The 13,203-nt window shown below is 51.3% G+C and overlaps 1 protein-coding gene across 1 annotated transcript in view; it reads right to left on the bottom strand.

Moving 5' to 3' along the window:
* Window positions 1–2,384: 2,384 nt before the first annotated feature.
* The window catches only part of LOC140732454 (diacylglycerol O-acyltransferase 1-like), a 108,894-nt gene continuing 98,075 nt past the window's right edge, over window positions 2,385–13,203 (bottom strand). Inside the window, exons 14-17 of the mRNA XM_073055129.1 lie at window positions 11,195–11,260; window positions 8,359–8,446; window positions 7,566–7,628; window positions 2,385–4,751 (exon numbers count right to left, since the gene is read on the bottom strand). Of these exons, the coding sequence (XP_072911230.1) occupies window positions 4,605–4,751; window positions 7,566–7,628; window positions 8,359–8,446; window positions 11,195–11,260 (364 nt within the window). The 3' untranslated portion in view covers window positions 2,385–4,604. The remainder of the gene's footprint in view (window positions 4,752–7,565; window positions 7,629–8,358; window positions 8,447–11,194; window positions 11,261–13,203) is intronic.

The raw sequence follows: 13,203 nt of genomic DNA, 5'->3' as shown, positions 1-13,203 counted from the left end.
CCACCTTTGCCCCTTCTCCTGTCCGTAGAAACTGTTCTGCTGGGCTTAGTAGCTAAGCCACACGTGAAGACCAGGCGTTAGACTTGGTTGTTAGAGGCTATTTGAAATGCACCCCACTGGGAGCATTTAATAGGTGGTGGGAGCTTATTCCCACTACAACTTCCAGCTACGACAATCTTAAGCAACCTATCAGCCTGTACTGCATGATATACAGCAGCTAGACAGGCCCTTTGGCCAATCAAGTCTATACTGACCAAAATTCCCACTAAGCTAGTCACGTTTGGCCCACATCCCTCTAAACCAGGGGTTTCCAATGTGGGGTCATTAATGGTATTGGGCCATTGCATAAAAAAGGCTGGGAACCCCTCCTCGAAATCTTTCTTATCCACATACCTCTCCAAGTATCCTTTTCCAGAATTATTGTTCCTGCCTCAACTATGTCTTCTATGGATGAAAGGCCTATTAAATCTCTCCCCTCTCAACTTAAACCTGTGCTGTCTGGTTCTTGATCCCCCAGCGCTGGGAAAGGCGGTGCGTTCACTCTACGCCCCTCGATCCCCCAGCGCATTCACTCCACGCCCCTCGATCCCCCAGCGCGTTCACTCCACGCCCCTCGATCCCCCAGCGCGTTCACTCCACGCCCCTCGATCCCCCAGCGCGTTCACTCCACGCCCCTCGATCCCCCAGCACCGGGAAAGGCGGCGCGTTCACTCTACGCCCATCGATCCCCCAGCGTGTTCACTCCACGCCCCTCGATCCCCCAGCGCGTTCACTCCACGCCCCTCGATCCCCCAGCGCGTTCACTCCACGCCCCTCGATCCCCCAGCGCGTTCACTCCACGCCCCTCGATCCCCCAGCGCGTTCACTCCACGCCCCTCGATCCCCCACAGTGCGTTCACTCCACGCCCCTCGATCCCCCAGCGCCGGGAAAGGCAGCGCATTCACTCCACGCCCCTCGATCCCCCAGCGCGTTCACTCTACGCCCCTCGATCCCCCAGTGCCGGGAAAGGCAGTGCATTCACTCCACGCCCCTCGATCCCCCAGCGCGTTCACTCCACGCCCCTCGATCCCCCAGCGCCGGGAAAGGCAGTGCATTCACTCCACGCCCCTCGATCCCCCAGCGCGTTCACTCCACGCCCCTCGATCCCCCAGCGCCGGGAAAGGCAGCGCATTCACTCCACGCCCCTCGATCCCCCAGCGCGTTCACTCCACGCCCCTCGATCCCCCAGCGCGTTCACTCCACGCCCCTCGATCCCCCAGCGCGTTCACTCCACGCCCCTCGATCCCCCACAGTGCGTTCACTCCACGCCCCTCGATCCCCCAGCGCCGGGAAAGGCAGTGCATTCACTCCACGCCCCTCGATCCCCCAGCGCGTTCACTCCACGCCCCTCGATCCCCCAGCGCCGGGAAAGGCAGCGCATTCACTCCACGCCCCTCGATCCCCCAGCGCGTTCACTCCACGCCCCTCGATCCCCCACAGTGCGTTCACTCCACGCCCCTCGATTCCCCAGCGCCGGGAAAGGCAGCGCGTTCACTCTACGCCCCTTGATCCCCCAGCGCCGGGAAAGGCAGCGCATTCACTCCACGCCCCTCGATCCCCCAGCGCGTTCACTCCACGCCCCTCGATCCCCCACAGTGCATTCACTCCACGCCCCTCGATCCCCCAGCGCGTTCACTCTACGCCCCTCGATCCCCCAGCGCCGGGAAAGGCAGTGCATTCACTCCACGCCCCTCGATCCCCCAGCGCGTTCACTCCACGCCCCTCGATCCCCCAGCGCCGGGAAAGGCAGCGCATTCACTCCACGCCCCTTGATCCCCCAGCGCCGGGAAAGGCAGTGCATTCACTCCACGCCCCTCGATCCCCCAGTGCATTCACTCCACGCCCCTCGATCCCCCAGCGCGTTCACTCTACGCCCCTTGATCCCCCAGCGCCGGGAAAGGCAGCGCATTCACTCCACGCCCCTCATGATTTTATGCACTTCTTTAAGATCAGCTCTCGTACATCTGTACTCCAGTGAATGAAGTCCCAAGCTGAACAACTTCCCTCCATAACTCAGTCCCTCAGCTTCTGGCAAGATCCCTCTGCATTTGTTACCGCTTAATGACATCTTTCACATAGCAGGGTGACCAAATCAGACAATGTTCCAAACATCTTGTACAACTGCAACGCAATGTCCCAACATTTCTATTCAGTGAGCTGAAGACCAGGGTGCCAAAAGCTATCTTCACTACCCTGTCTATCTGCAACACCACTCCAACAACAATCTGGAAGACACAGATTTTGGGGGCGTAATGCTCAGCAAGGAAGGCCAAAGCTTGCAGCTGGGTCTGAACTAACTATTTGAACTGTACAAGGTTCCTGAAACAATGAGCAGCTCTTGGGACTTTATTGAAAAGAATGTTTATTAAAAACCATTTGTTCTCATCCTCATTGAGATGGCCAGACCGCACTGGCCTCGGCTCCTCTTTTGCCTCATTTATTCCATAATCAGCTTTAAATGTTTCCACATAATTAAAGTACAGACTTAAAAAAAATTCCAAAAAACTTGGCACAGGAAGATTGAGATCAGTGTTAAATTAAACCAGTGCACACTCACTGTGCAGTAAACACATTTGATGGGACCCTTTGGTGATCAGAGGAAGGCAGTGATATGGCTGGAGGCCATACAGGCACCCAGCCGGTTCTACACAACTGTACAGCACCACCATGACTGGGTTCAGCCAGTGGATGTCGACCTGTTCCCGTGGGAGGGGGCTCACTGAAGGCACGTTTAATGACCATTTTTCGAGGTGTACACAGTTACCTCTTGAATAAGAGTCTGTAAAGTCCTAATGAGGAGCACCGAATCAAGGCGATTCACACCTAAGAGCAGTGTTCCAGCCACTGGTAAAGGGGGCTCGGGGGCTTAGCAGCAGAAGGACGAAGGGCTGGACCAATAGGACCACAGTCCATAGTTATCCCTGCCGTACAGCCAGGGATGTGGCCTTCTGTGTGGTACACCACATGATGCCTTTGGGAGAAAGGGCTCTTTTGTCCCAGTGTACATTAGAGTGCCAGTTAGATGGCAGTAACGGCTCACCCTCCACTTGAAGCCACAGGGGCAGGCGAGGGCAGGACTGACAACCATATCATACCTATACGTGCAGTGTGTGTTGCACCTTGGCTCCGGAGGAACACTTTTGCGTCGCTGTATTCATGAATACATGAGAGAAACAGCGAAGGGATGGCCCCCTTTCCATTGCTCAGTCTCCATTTCCAGTGGGACTGGTGAGGGCTGCCAGACTGCTGGTAGTTACTGTGTAATGATTGAGCTGGTCCTTGTGACCCAGAGCACCGTAGCAACAGGTAAACTTGGCCAAAACACAAATCCTGGGCTCCGAGTGGTGCAGATATCCATGGAGTGGGGAACTCCCATCTCCCTGTGCCTCAGGACAGAGACTGGACGGATGCTTCTGCACAATAACACTCACAAAATTGCATTGATACTGCGGTCTATCAGAGTAGGAAATAGTCATTTACAATCAAGAGTTACAAAAGATAACAGAGACAGGCACTTAGTGACATACGTTTCTGGGAGAGGCTGATGCTGCCCCTAGAGACACTGAATTCTCACGACCCGGCGGTTTAAAGTGATCGACGATTGTAGAAAGACCTTCAACAGAGATCATCAGCGACTAAACGCTCTGTGCGCGGGGGGAGCTGGTGTCAGGTGAGAAGAGAATTATTGCTGCCATGTAGAGGAGAGCTTTTACGCAGGTTGTTATGCTCCCTAAGTTCTAGAGGAGGTAGAATCCAGGGTTTAGTGGGTGGGGGAGAGCTTCCCGGTCTGGGAGCCGCTGTGTAAAGTCCCCTCGTGAGACGGTTTCGATGATCTACAGGAAGGTGTGAGCTCGAGGGAAGCTCTCTGGAGACTTGTTCACAACTCTCCATTTAAATACTTACACTTCCCCAGACTGAAATCTCAAATTCCCTTCTTTATGGTGTTTATATTAACAGGCAAGAGGAAATTTGATAACCAGGTTTGTGGCTGATCTGGGGTGTCGCGGGTGAGTGCCAGGAGTTCCTGAACGTGGGGCCGGGACCCAATGGCAAGTCCACCTCTGCAGAGTGACACGTCTCCCTCCCCAGCACTCCCCACTCTATGAAGATGACCACAGGATGTACATTGTGAAGCAGGGTGAACCCCCGTTAGCCAGGTGGGGAGTGGAATGGAGGGGGAATTACCAGGGGAATGAGCTGCCCCTCTCAGACCCCAAGACGTGAACAACCAAGCATTCAGGTCCCCAGGTTTAGTGACTCAGAGGTGGGGGGAGTCAGGGGAAATTACACAAACCCTCCCCCAGCACCCTTGGAATTGGGTCCAAACACACTGACCACCAGCCTCACTATAATGGACGGTCTCACACCATCTGAGTTCAGAGACTCCCCACCCTCTAACACATGGCCACATCCCCCTCCACTCCCCACAGATGGAGTTGCTTCTAATTAAAGGGTCATATCCTGCTCCTCAACCATTCCCTTTAAGGCATTAATCTCTCACTCAGGCAATGAAATAGTGACACTTCCTCTCCCCCCATGAAGGCTCCTTGCGAGGGTCCTGGTGTCACAGGCTGTCGCCGTAGTTCAGGATGTAGTAGTCGTGCACGTACATTAGGACGGCCACTGGCTGACCAATGATCAGGGAGAGCCAGACGGCCGCGTTGCTGTAATTGCCACTCAGGAACCGGCCCACCAGCCAGGCCAACGGCACCTGTGTGGACAACAGGGATCAGATTCAATGGGAGAGTTTTAACATTTTATTTAGAGAGAAGAGTGGAACAGGCCCTTCTGGCCCTTTGAGTTGTGCTGCCCAGAAACTCCTCATTTATCCCTGGACGAGTCACGGGACAATTTACACAGCCCAGCTACCCACTGATTCAACCCTGGACGAGTCACGGGACAATTTACACAGCCCAGCTACCCACTGATTCAACCCTGGACGAGTCACGGGACAATTTACACAGCCCAGCTACCCACTGATTCAACCCTGGACGAGTCACGGGACAATTTACACAGCCCAGCTACCCACTGATTCAACCCTGGACGAGTCACGGGACAATTTACACAGCCCAGCTACCCACTGATTCAACCCTGGACGAGTCACGGGACAATTTACACAGCCCAGCTACCCACTGATTCAACCCTGGACGAGTCACGGGACAATTTACACAGCCCAGCTACCCACTGATTCAACCCTGGACGAATCACGGGACAAGTTACACAGCCCAGCTACACACTGATTCAACCCTGGACGAGTCACGGGACAATTTACACAGCCCAGCTACCCACTGATTCAACCCTGGACGAGTCACGGGACAATTTACACAGCCCAGCTACCCACTGATTCAACCCTGGACGAGTCACGGGACAATTTACACAGCCCAGCTACCCACTGATTCAACCATGGACGAGTCACGGGACAATTTACACAGCCCAGCTACACACTGATTCAACCCTGGACGAGTCACGGGACAATTTACACAGCCCAGCTACCCACTGATTCAACCCAGGACGAGTCACGGGACAATTTACACAGCCCAGCTACCCACTGATTCAACCATGGACGAGTCACGGGACAATTTACACAGCCCAGCTACACACTGATTCAACCCTGGACGAGTCACGGGACAATTTACACAGCCCAGCTACCCACTGATTCAACCCTGGACGAGTCACGGGACAATTTACACAGCCCAGCTACCCACTGATTCAACCCTGGACGAATCACGGGACAATTTACACAGCCCAGCTACCCACTGATTCAACCCTGGACGAGTCACGGGACAATTTACACAGCCCAGCTACCCACTGATTCAACCCTGGACGAATCACGGGACAATTTACAATGGTCTATGGGAGGAAACCTATGCACACACTGGAAAGAACGTGCAAACTTGCTGACAAAGGATGCCAGAATTGAATCTGAACTCCAACACCCTGGGCTGTAATAGTGTTGTGCTGCTATGCTATACTATGGCACCCAAATACTACCTCGGTGAGGGAAGGGATACCATCCCCATCCCTCTCTGAGGATCTAACACCCCCCCCCCCCACACATAACCTAACAACTCGTATTTAATGGGTACAAAGGGTGGCTTCTTCAGCATCCCATTAAGCCACAGTACCACTGATCTTCAACCCCCAAGTCTCTCTGTTCATTAACAATTTACCGTATACTCTTTATGTTCTACCCCCATCTGACATTCCCAAATTCCATCACCCTGTCCTTAGAGACACACAGCATAGAAACAGGCCCTTCAGCCCAACTGGTTCATGCTATTCCAGATGTACAACCAAACCAGTCCCTTTTGCCTATGTTTGCCCTTTATCCATCTTAACCTCTCCTATGCGTCTCCCTGTCCATGTGTTTTGAAATGTTGTTAGTCTGCCTGCCTCACGCACTCCCTCTGGTAGCCTGGTCTCTGGGGGAGGTAGCCGTCCCTCAGGTTCCAATTAAATCTCCCCCCCTCACTTTAAACCTCTGCTCTCTAGTTCTCGATTCACCAACACTCTGTGCACATTCACTCTGTTTCTGCCCCTCATGATTTTATACACCTCTATAGGATCACATTCCCACCCTCCAATGAAAGATGTCCCAAGCTGTTCAAGCTCTCACTGTAGCTCAGTCCCTCGAGTCCTGGCAACTGCCTCACAAACCTCCTCGGGGCTCTGGCATCTGTCCACTAGCAGGGTGACTGAAACTGCACACCATACTCCAAATGTCTTGTCTAACTGCACTTGTTGGGATTGAATTCCACGCTCCACCTTCCCATCTGATTGACAAGAGTTGTAGATAAGTACAGCACAGAAACATCTAGTCCATGCCAAAACCATTTAAACTGCCATCGACCAGCACCCTCAGCATAGCCCTCCATAGCCCTACCATCCACGTACCTATCCAAACTCTCTGAAACGTTGAAATCGAGCTCACATGCACCACTTGTGCCGGCAGTTCATTCCACACCTCACCACCCTCTGAGTGAAGTAGTTTCCCCTCGTGTTCCCCTTAAACTCCTCACCTTTCACCCTTGACTTCTAGTTGTGGTCTCACCCAACCTCAGTGGAGAAAACATGCTTGTATTTATCCTGTCTATACCCCTCAGAATTTTGTAAAGTATCAAATCGTCCCTGAGTCTTCTACGTTCCAAGTCCTAACCTATTCAGCCTTCCCCTATAGCTCAGGCCTCACCAATGTCTTCCACAAACTTCACCATCACATCACATCCCACCTCCTGTACTCAACACACTGATTTATGAAGGCCAATGCTCTAAAAGCTTTCTTTACAATTCTATCTGCCTGTGATACTGCTTTCAATGATTTATGGACCCATACTCCCAGATCCCTTTGCTCACACTCCTCAGTGCCCTATCGTTCACTGTGTAAGATCTACCCTGCTTGGTCCTATTGAAGGGCAAAGCCTCTGTCGTCATCTTGGACAACCTTCCTTGCTATCCACAACACCAATTTGCACATCCTCTACCACCGCACCCCCTCGGGGAGGCCCAGGGTGGCATAGTCACTCACCTGTGCCATCATGCCCATGAATGCCCAGAGCCGGAACATCTTCAGAGGGACGCTGACCAAGTACTAGAGAAGGAAGAGAGCCCAGTGAATGCAGAGCAGAATATATCAGCATCAACCCCCTTTCATCTCAACATTTTTAAAAATACTCACTTCTCCGTTTCTTAACATTCCATCTGACATGGCCTTGCCTCTTCATGTTCCCCTGCAGGATCTCTGCATCATCCCACCTCCCACAGACAAGGCACCGTGGTGTAGTGTCATGGTCAGTGCAATGCGATACAGCACCAGCAACCACCAATGAGGGTTCAATTCCCACAATATCCATAAGGACTTTGTACGTTTTCCCCGTGACTGCGTGGGCTTCCACCCCGATTCCAAAGATGCACGGCTCAGGGTTGCTGAGTTGGCACTGCAACCCTGCTGACATTAGTGGGCTGCCCCCATTCCACCCTTGGACAGTGTTGGTCACTGACACAAACAATGCATTTCACTGGGCGTTTTGATGTACATGTCACAAATTTTTTATATTTATTTATTAGTATTTAGAGATACAGAGCCTAGCAACCCCCAATAACCTCGATTTGACTTCAACCTAATCACGGGACAATTAACCTCCCTGGTACATCTTTGGACTGTGGGAGGAAACCCGAGCACTGCGTTCCACGGGGAAGACGTACAGAGACTCCTTATAGAGGATGTCAGGATTAAACTCCCAACTCGGACACCCCCAGTTGTAATAGTCCCACTAACCACTATGCTACTGTGGCAAATGGTTAACATTTAATGAACTGACCTCGTGGAAGAAAGCTGAAGCGAGGAAGACTGCTGTCTGAGCCATTCGCTTGTCCACCCCCTGCTTCAGCATGGGCTTGTAGAAGTGTCTGCGGGGATAATCAGCAGACATGATTCAGTTACTCATCTGCAAATGTAGCCGACAGATATCTGAGCGGATCCTGTGGGAGGTGCTGAGATCACAAATACTATTGAAGGTCTTTAGAGGTCTACAGTACAGAGCCCACCTTGTTATCGAATCACACAGCAGGGAAAGAGGCCCATCAGCCCAGCTAGTTCCTGCTGACCAAGATGCCCCATCTGGTCAAATATGGCCCATATCCCTCTCAACCTGTCCTATCCATGTACCTGTCCAGGGTGGCGGGGAGGGGATATATCTCTGCCAAAGGAGGTGTAAGGTGCTTGTACCCTCCGCTGGCCTGCAGGTCACCCTTAGACATGGCATAGCAACTGCTTAGCCCCTGATCAGGGTCACGTGAAGCCACGGAAGCAGGTGGTGGACGGTCGTACGAGCAGCTGGTGCGGATCACAAAGTCCTGGTTACGTGACCACCGACACCAGACAGACAATCTGTAAAGAGCTTTGATAATGGCTGGCTTCACCTGTCTTATGAAGGCACTGCCCAGAAGGCAAAAAGGAACCACTTCTGCAGGAAAATCTGCCAAAAACAATCATGGTCATGGAGACCACGATTGCTCATGTCATACGGCACAGCACATAATGACGATGATAATCATGCCCAAAGTACCTTTTAAATGTCGTTAATTTCCCTGCTTCATCTGCTTTTCCTGGCAGCTCATTCCATATACTGAACACACTGAGTGAGAAAGCTGCCCCTCAGGCCCCCAATCAATCTCCTGCCTCTCACCCGAAACCTGTGCCCTCCGGTTATAGATTCCTCACCCTGGGAAAAGACTGTGTGCACACTGACCCCCACAAACTCGGCCTCACTTTTTGCACACATTTTTTTTTGTATTTCCTGTTGTAAATTATGGTAACTTATTATGTATTGCACTATACTGCTGGCATAAAACAAAAATATTTTGGAGATATGTCAGTGATATCAGAGTAGGTGTGGAAATGATGTTTCCCATGGTGGGGGAGTCTAGACCAAGAGAGCACAGCCTCAGTTTTACAGGGGTGTCCATTCAAAGCAGATGTGGAGAAATTTCCTTAGCCAGAGGGTGGTGTAATTGTGGAATTTATTACCACAGGCAGCTGTGGAGGCAAGGTTGTTGGGTGTACTTAAGGCAGAGATTGATAGGTTCTTGATTGGACATGGCATCAAAGGTTATGGGGAGAAAGCCGGGGAGTGGGGCTGAGCAGGAAAAACAAAGATGGCGGAGTAGACTCGATGGGCCAAAAGGCCTAATTCTGTTTGTCTTATGCTGGAAACCTAAGCAACACACACAAAATGGTGGAGGGACTCAGCAGGTCAGGCAGCATCCATGGAAAAAGGTAAAGAGTTGATGTTTCAGCAAAACAGGATAAAAAGATGAGAAATCAGAGGAAGGAAGTGGAGGGAAGGGAGGAAGTAGTACATGGTAATAAGTGATAGGTGGAGAGGAAATGGGGTGAAATAAAGAGCTAGGAAGTCAAACGCTGAAAGAGGTACAGGGCTGGAGAAGGGGGAAATCTGATAGGAAAGGACAGAAGGCCATGAAAGAAAGGGAGGGGGGTAGAGACCAGAAGGAGGTGGTGGACAGGTGAGGAGATAAGGTGAGAGAGAAAATGAGAATGGTGAATGTTGAGGTGGTGGGGGGGAGGACGTTACCAGAAGTTCAAGAAAAAGAACGTTCATGCCAACAGGTTGGAATACAAGGTGTTGTTCCTCCAACCAACCTGAGTGTGGCCTCATCGTGACAGTAGAGGCAGCCACTGACATGTCGGAACGGGAATGGGAAGTGGAATTAAAATGGATGGTCGCTGGGAGATCCTGCTTTTTCTGGTGGAGGTAATGTGGGTGCTCGAAGTTGTCTCCCAATCTACACTGGGTCTCACTGATGTGCAGGAGGCCACACCGGGAGCACCAAACACAGATGATGACCCCAACAGACTCTAGGGTGAAATGTTGCTTCACCTGGAAGAAATGGTAGTGAGGGAAGAGGTGTAGGGGCAGGTGTAGCACTTGTTACACTTGCAAGGAAGTACCAGGAGGGAGACCAGAGGGGAGGGACGGACAGTCAAGGGAGTCGTGTAGGGAACAATCCTGGTGGAAAGCAGAAAGTTAGAGAGGGAAAGATGTACTTGGTGGTGGGATCCCGTTGGAGATACTGTAATGGAGTTTACAGAGAATTATTACTGGACGCAGAGGTAGATGAGGACAGGAGGAACCCTATCCCTGGTGAGGTGATGGGAGAATGGGGGCGAGGGTGCGAAATGGAAGAGATGCCTCCCTTGTCATCAGAGTAGAGGGAGGAGTAAACAGACACAGCCTGGTTCAGCTGAAAGACCTCTGAACATCCTTTGGCCAGTGGGTGCTGAATCTGTGGTGTTCATTGCCAGAGATGGCTATGCAGGCCAAATCATTGAGTATATTTAAAATGGAGGCTGACAGGTTCTTGATTAGTCAGGGCATCAAGGGTTACGGGAGAAAGCAGGAGAATGGGGTTGAGAGGGGTAAAAGATCAGCCATGATGGAATAGAAGAGCAGACTCAATGGGCCAAATGGCCTAATTCTGCTCCTGTGTCTTATGGTCATTTTGCTTTTGCCTTTGCAAACCCCTGGGAGCATTCTCTCCCCTCTCCCCCACACTAGAAAGCTTTCCTGAGTCACAGCTGACTTTCTGGCAGACTGAAAGTCCCGGCGGGTCGGGAGCACGGGAAGCCGCTCTCACCTGGTGCACCACTTATGGACAGGAATATTCCAGTTCTTCCAGAAGTACGTCACTGTTTCCGAATTCCTAGGGCAGGAACAGATCAGAGATTTCTCTAAGTACATTTTGGGCAGCACGGCAGCACAACACCAGTACAGCACCAGCGAGCCAGGTTCAATTCCCACTGCTGTCTACATTCTCCCCGTGACCACGTGGGGTTCCTGCCATGTATTGGCCACGAGGGTGTCACCTGGCGGTGTGGGCTCGCTGGGCTGTCGCCATGCTAGATATACAAAAGTGAAAGAGCAAACCTGCAGCCATCACCCCCCCCACCCCCCCGCCCCATCCACTCCTACTGCTGAACGTGGCCAAAGTGGCGGTTAGCACACTGTAACACACACAAAATGCTGGAGGAACTGAGCAGGTCAGGCAGGGTAGTAAACAGCTGACGATTTGTGCAGAGACTCTTCATCTGTGGGGTTAATTAAGGGTTGTGGGGAAAAGGCAGGTAGGTGGAGATGAGTCCGTGGTCAGATCAGCCATGATCTTATTGAATGGCGGACGGAGCAGGCTCGACAGGCCAGATGGCCGACTCCTGCTCCTATTTCTTAAGTTTTTATCAGGACTTTATACATTGGCCTCATCAGTCAGGACACCGATTAAGAAGTTGCAATGTAGGAGTACAGAGGTGTACAAGATGATGAGAGGCATTGATCGTGTGGATAGTCAGATGCTTTTTCCCAGGGTTGAAACGGCTGCCACAAGAGGACACAGGTTTAAGGTGCTGCGGAGTAGGTACAGAGGAGATGTCAGGGGTAAGTTTTTTACTCAGAGAATGGTGAGTGCATGGAATGGGCTGCCGGCAACGGGGGTGGAGGTGGATACGATAGGGTGTTTAAGAGACTTTTGGATAGGTAGATGGAGCTTAGAAAAATAGAGGGCTATGGGTAAGTCTAGTAATTTCTAAGGTAGGGACATGTTCGGCACAGCTTTGTGGGCCAAAGGGCCTGTATTGTGCTGTAGGGTTTCTGTGTAATGCTCCAGTTCACAAGATGTTGGTGAGGCTGCATTTCGAACACTGATTGACTTTGATCATCCTGTGATAGGAAAGATGCCATTAGGCAAATGCAAGCAACATATTTCACTGTTTGTTTTGATATACACGTGAGAAGTAAATGAAACTGAATCAGAACTGATCTGCAAAGAGCAGAGGAGATTTAAGAGGATGCTGCTGGGACTCAAGGGAGTCATACAGAGAGGTTGAACAAGTCAGGACTTTATTCACTGGAGTGTAGGAGAATGAGAGGTGATCTTGTATAAAATCAGGGGGGCACAGATAGGACGAATGCACAGGGTTTTTATCCTAGGGTTGTGGAATCAGGAACTGGAGAGATTTAAAAAAACTTCAGTGAGTGGAATGAGCTGTTAGAGGAAGTGGGTGAGCCAGGTGCACTGGCAACATTTAAAACGTACTTGGACATGGATAGTAAGGGTTGCAGGGGTTCCCAACCATTTTATGCCATGGACCCGTCAGGAACTGAGGGCGAGTGGGAAGGGTAAGAGACCATAGCATGATTTAGTTTAGTGACCTGAAACGGCCACATCAATAGACCCTGAGCAAAGCTGGATAGGTAACCTGTTAAATTGGTTTATTATTGTCACATTGCTACAGGTACAGTGACAAACATGTCCACACAAACATCTCATTAGGGATTGCTGCCTCATGATTCCCTTGTCCAATCATCCCTCTCCACTAAACTCCCTCCTGACACACATCCCTGCCAGTGACAGAAATACTACACCTGCCCATTCACCTCCTCCCTTCCCTCCATTCAGCATCCCAAACAGTCCTTCCAGGAGAGGCAACAACTAAGCTGTGAATCTGCTGGGATCGTCTATTGTCTCCGGTGCTCCCGCTGTGGCCTCCTCTACATCGGTGACACCCAGCATAAAATGGAGGACCGCAACTCCAACCGCCAAAAAGTAGAATTTCCCAGTGGCAAAGCATTTTAATTCCTATCCCCAATCCC

This window comes from Hemitrygon akajei, chromosome 8, assembly GCF_048418815.1.
Source record: "Hemitrygon akajei chromosome 8, sHemAka1.3, whole genome shotgun sequence".
In the NCBI taxonomy this organism is placed as follows: domain Eukaryota; kingdom Metazoa; phylum Chordata; class Chondrichthyes; order Myliobatiformes; family Dasyatidae; genus Hemitrygon; species Hemitrygon akajei.
Note: the sequence above shows the minus strand (reverse complement) of the source record. Positions and strands in the feature narration are given on the sequence as shown.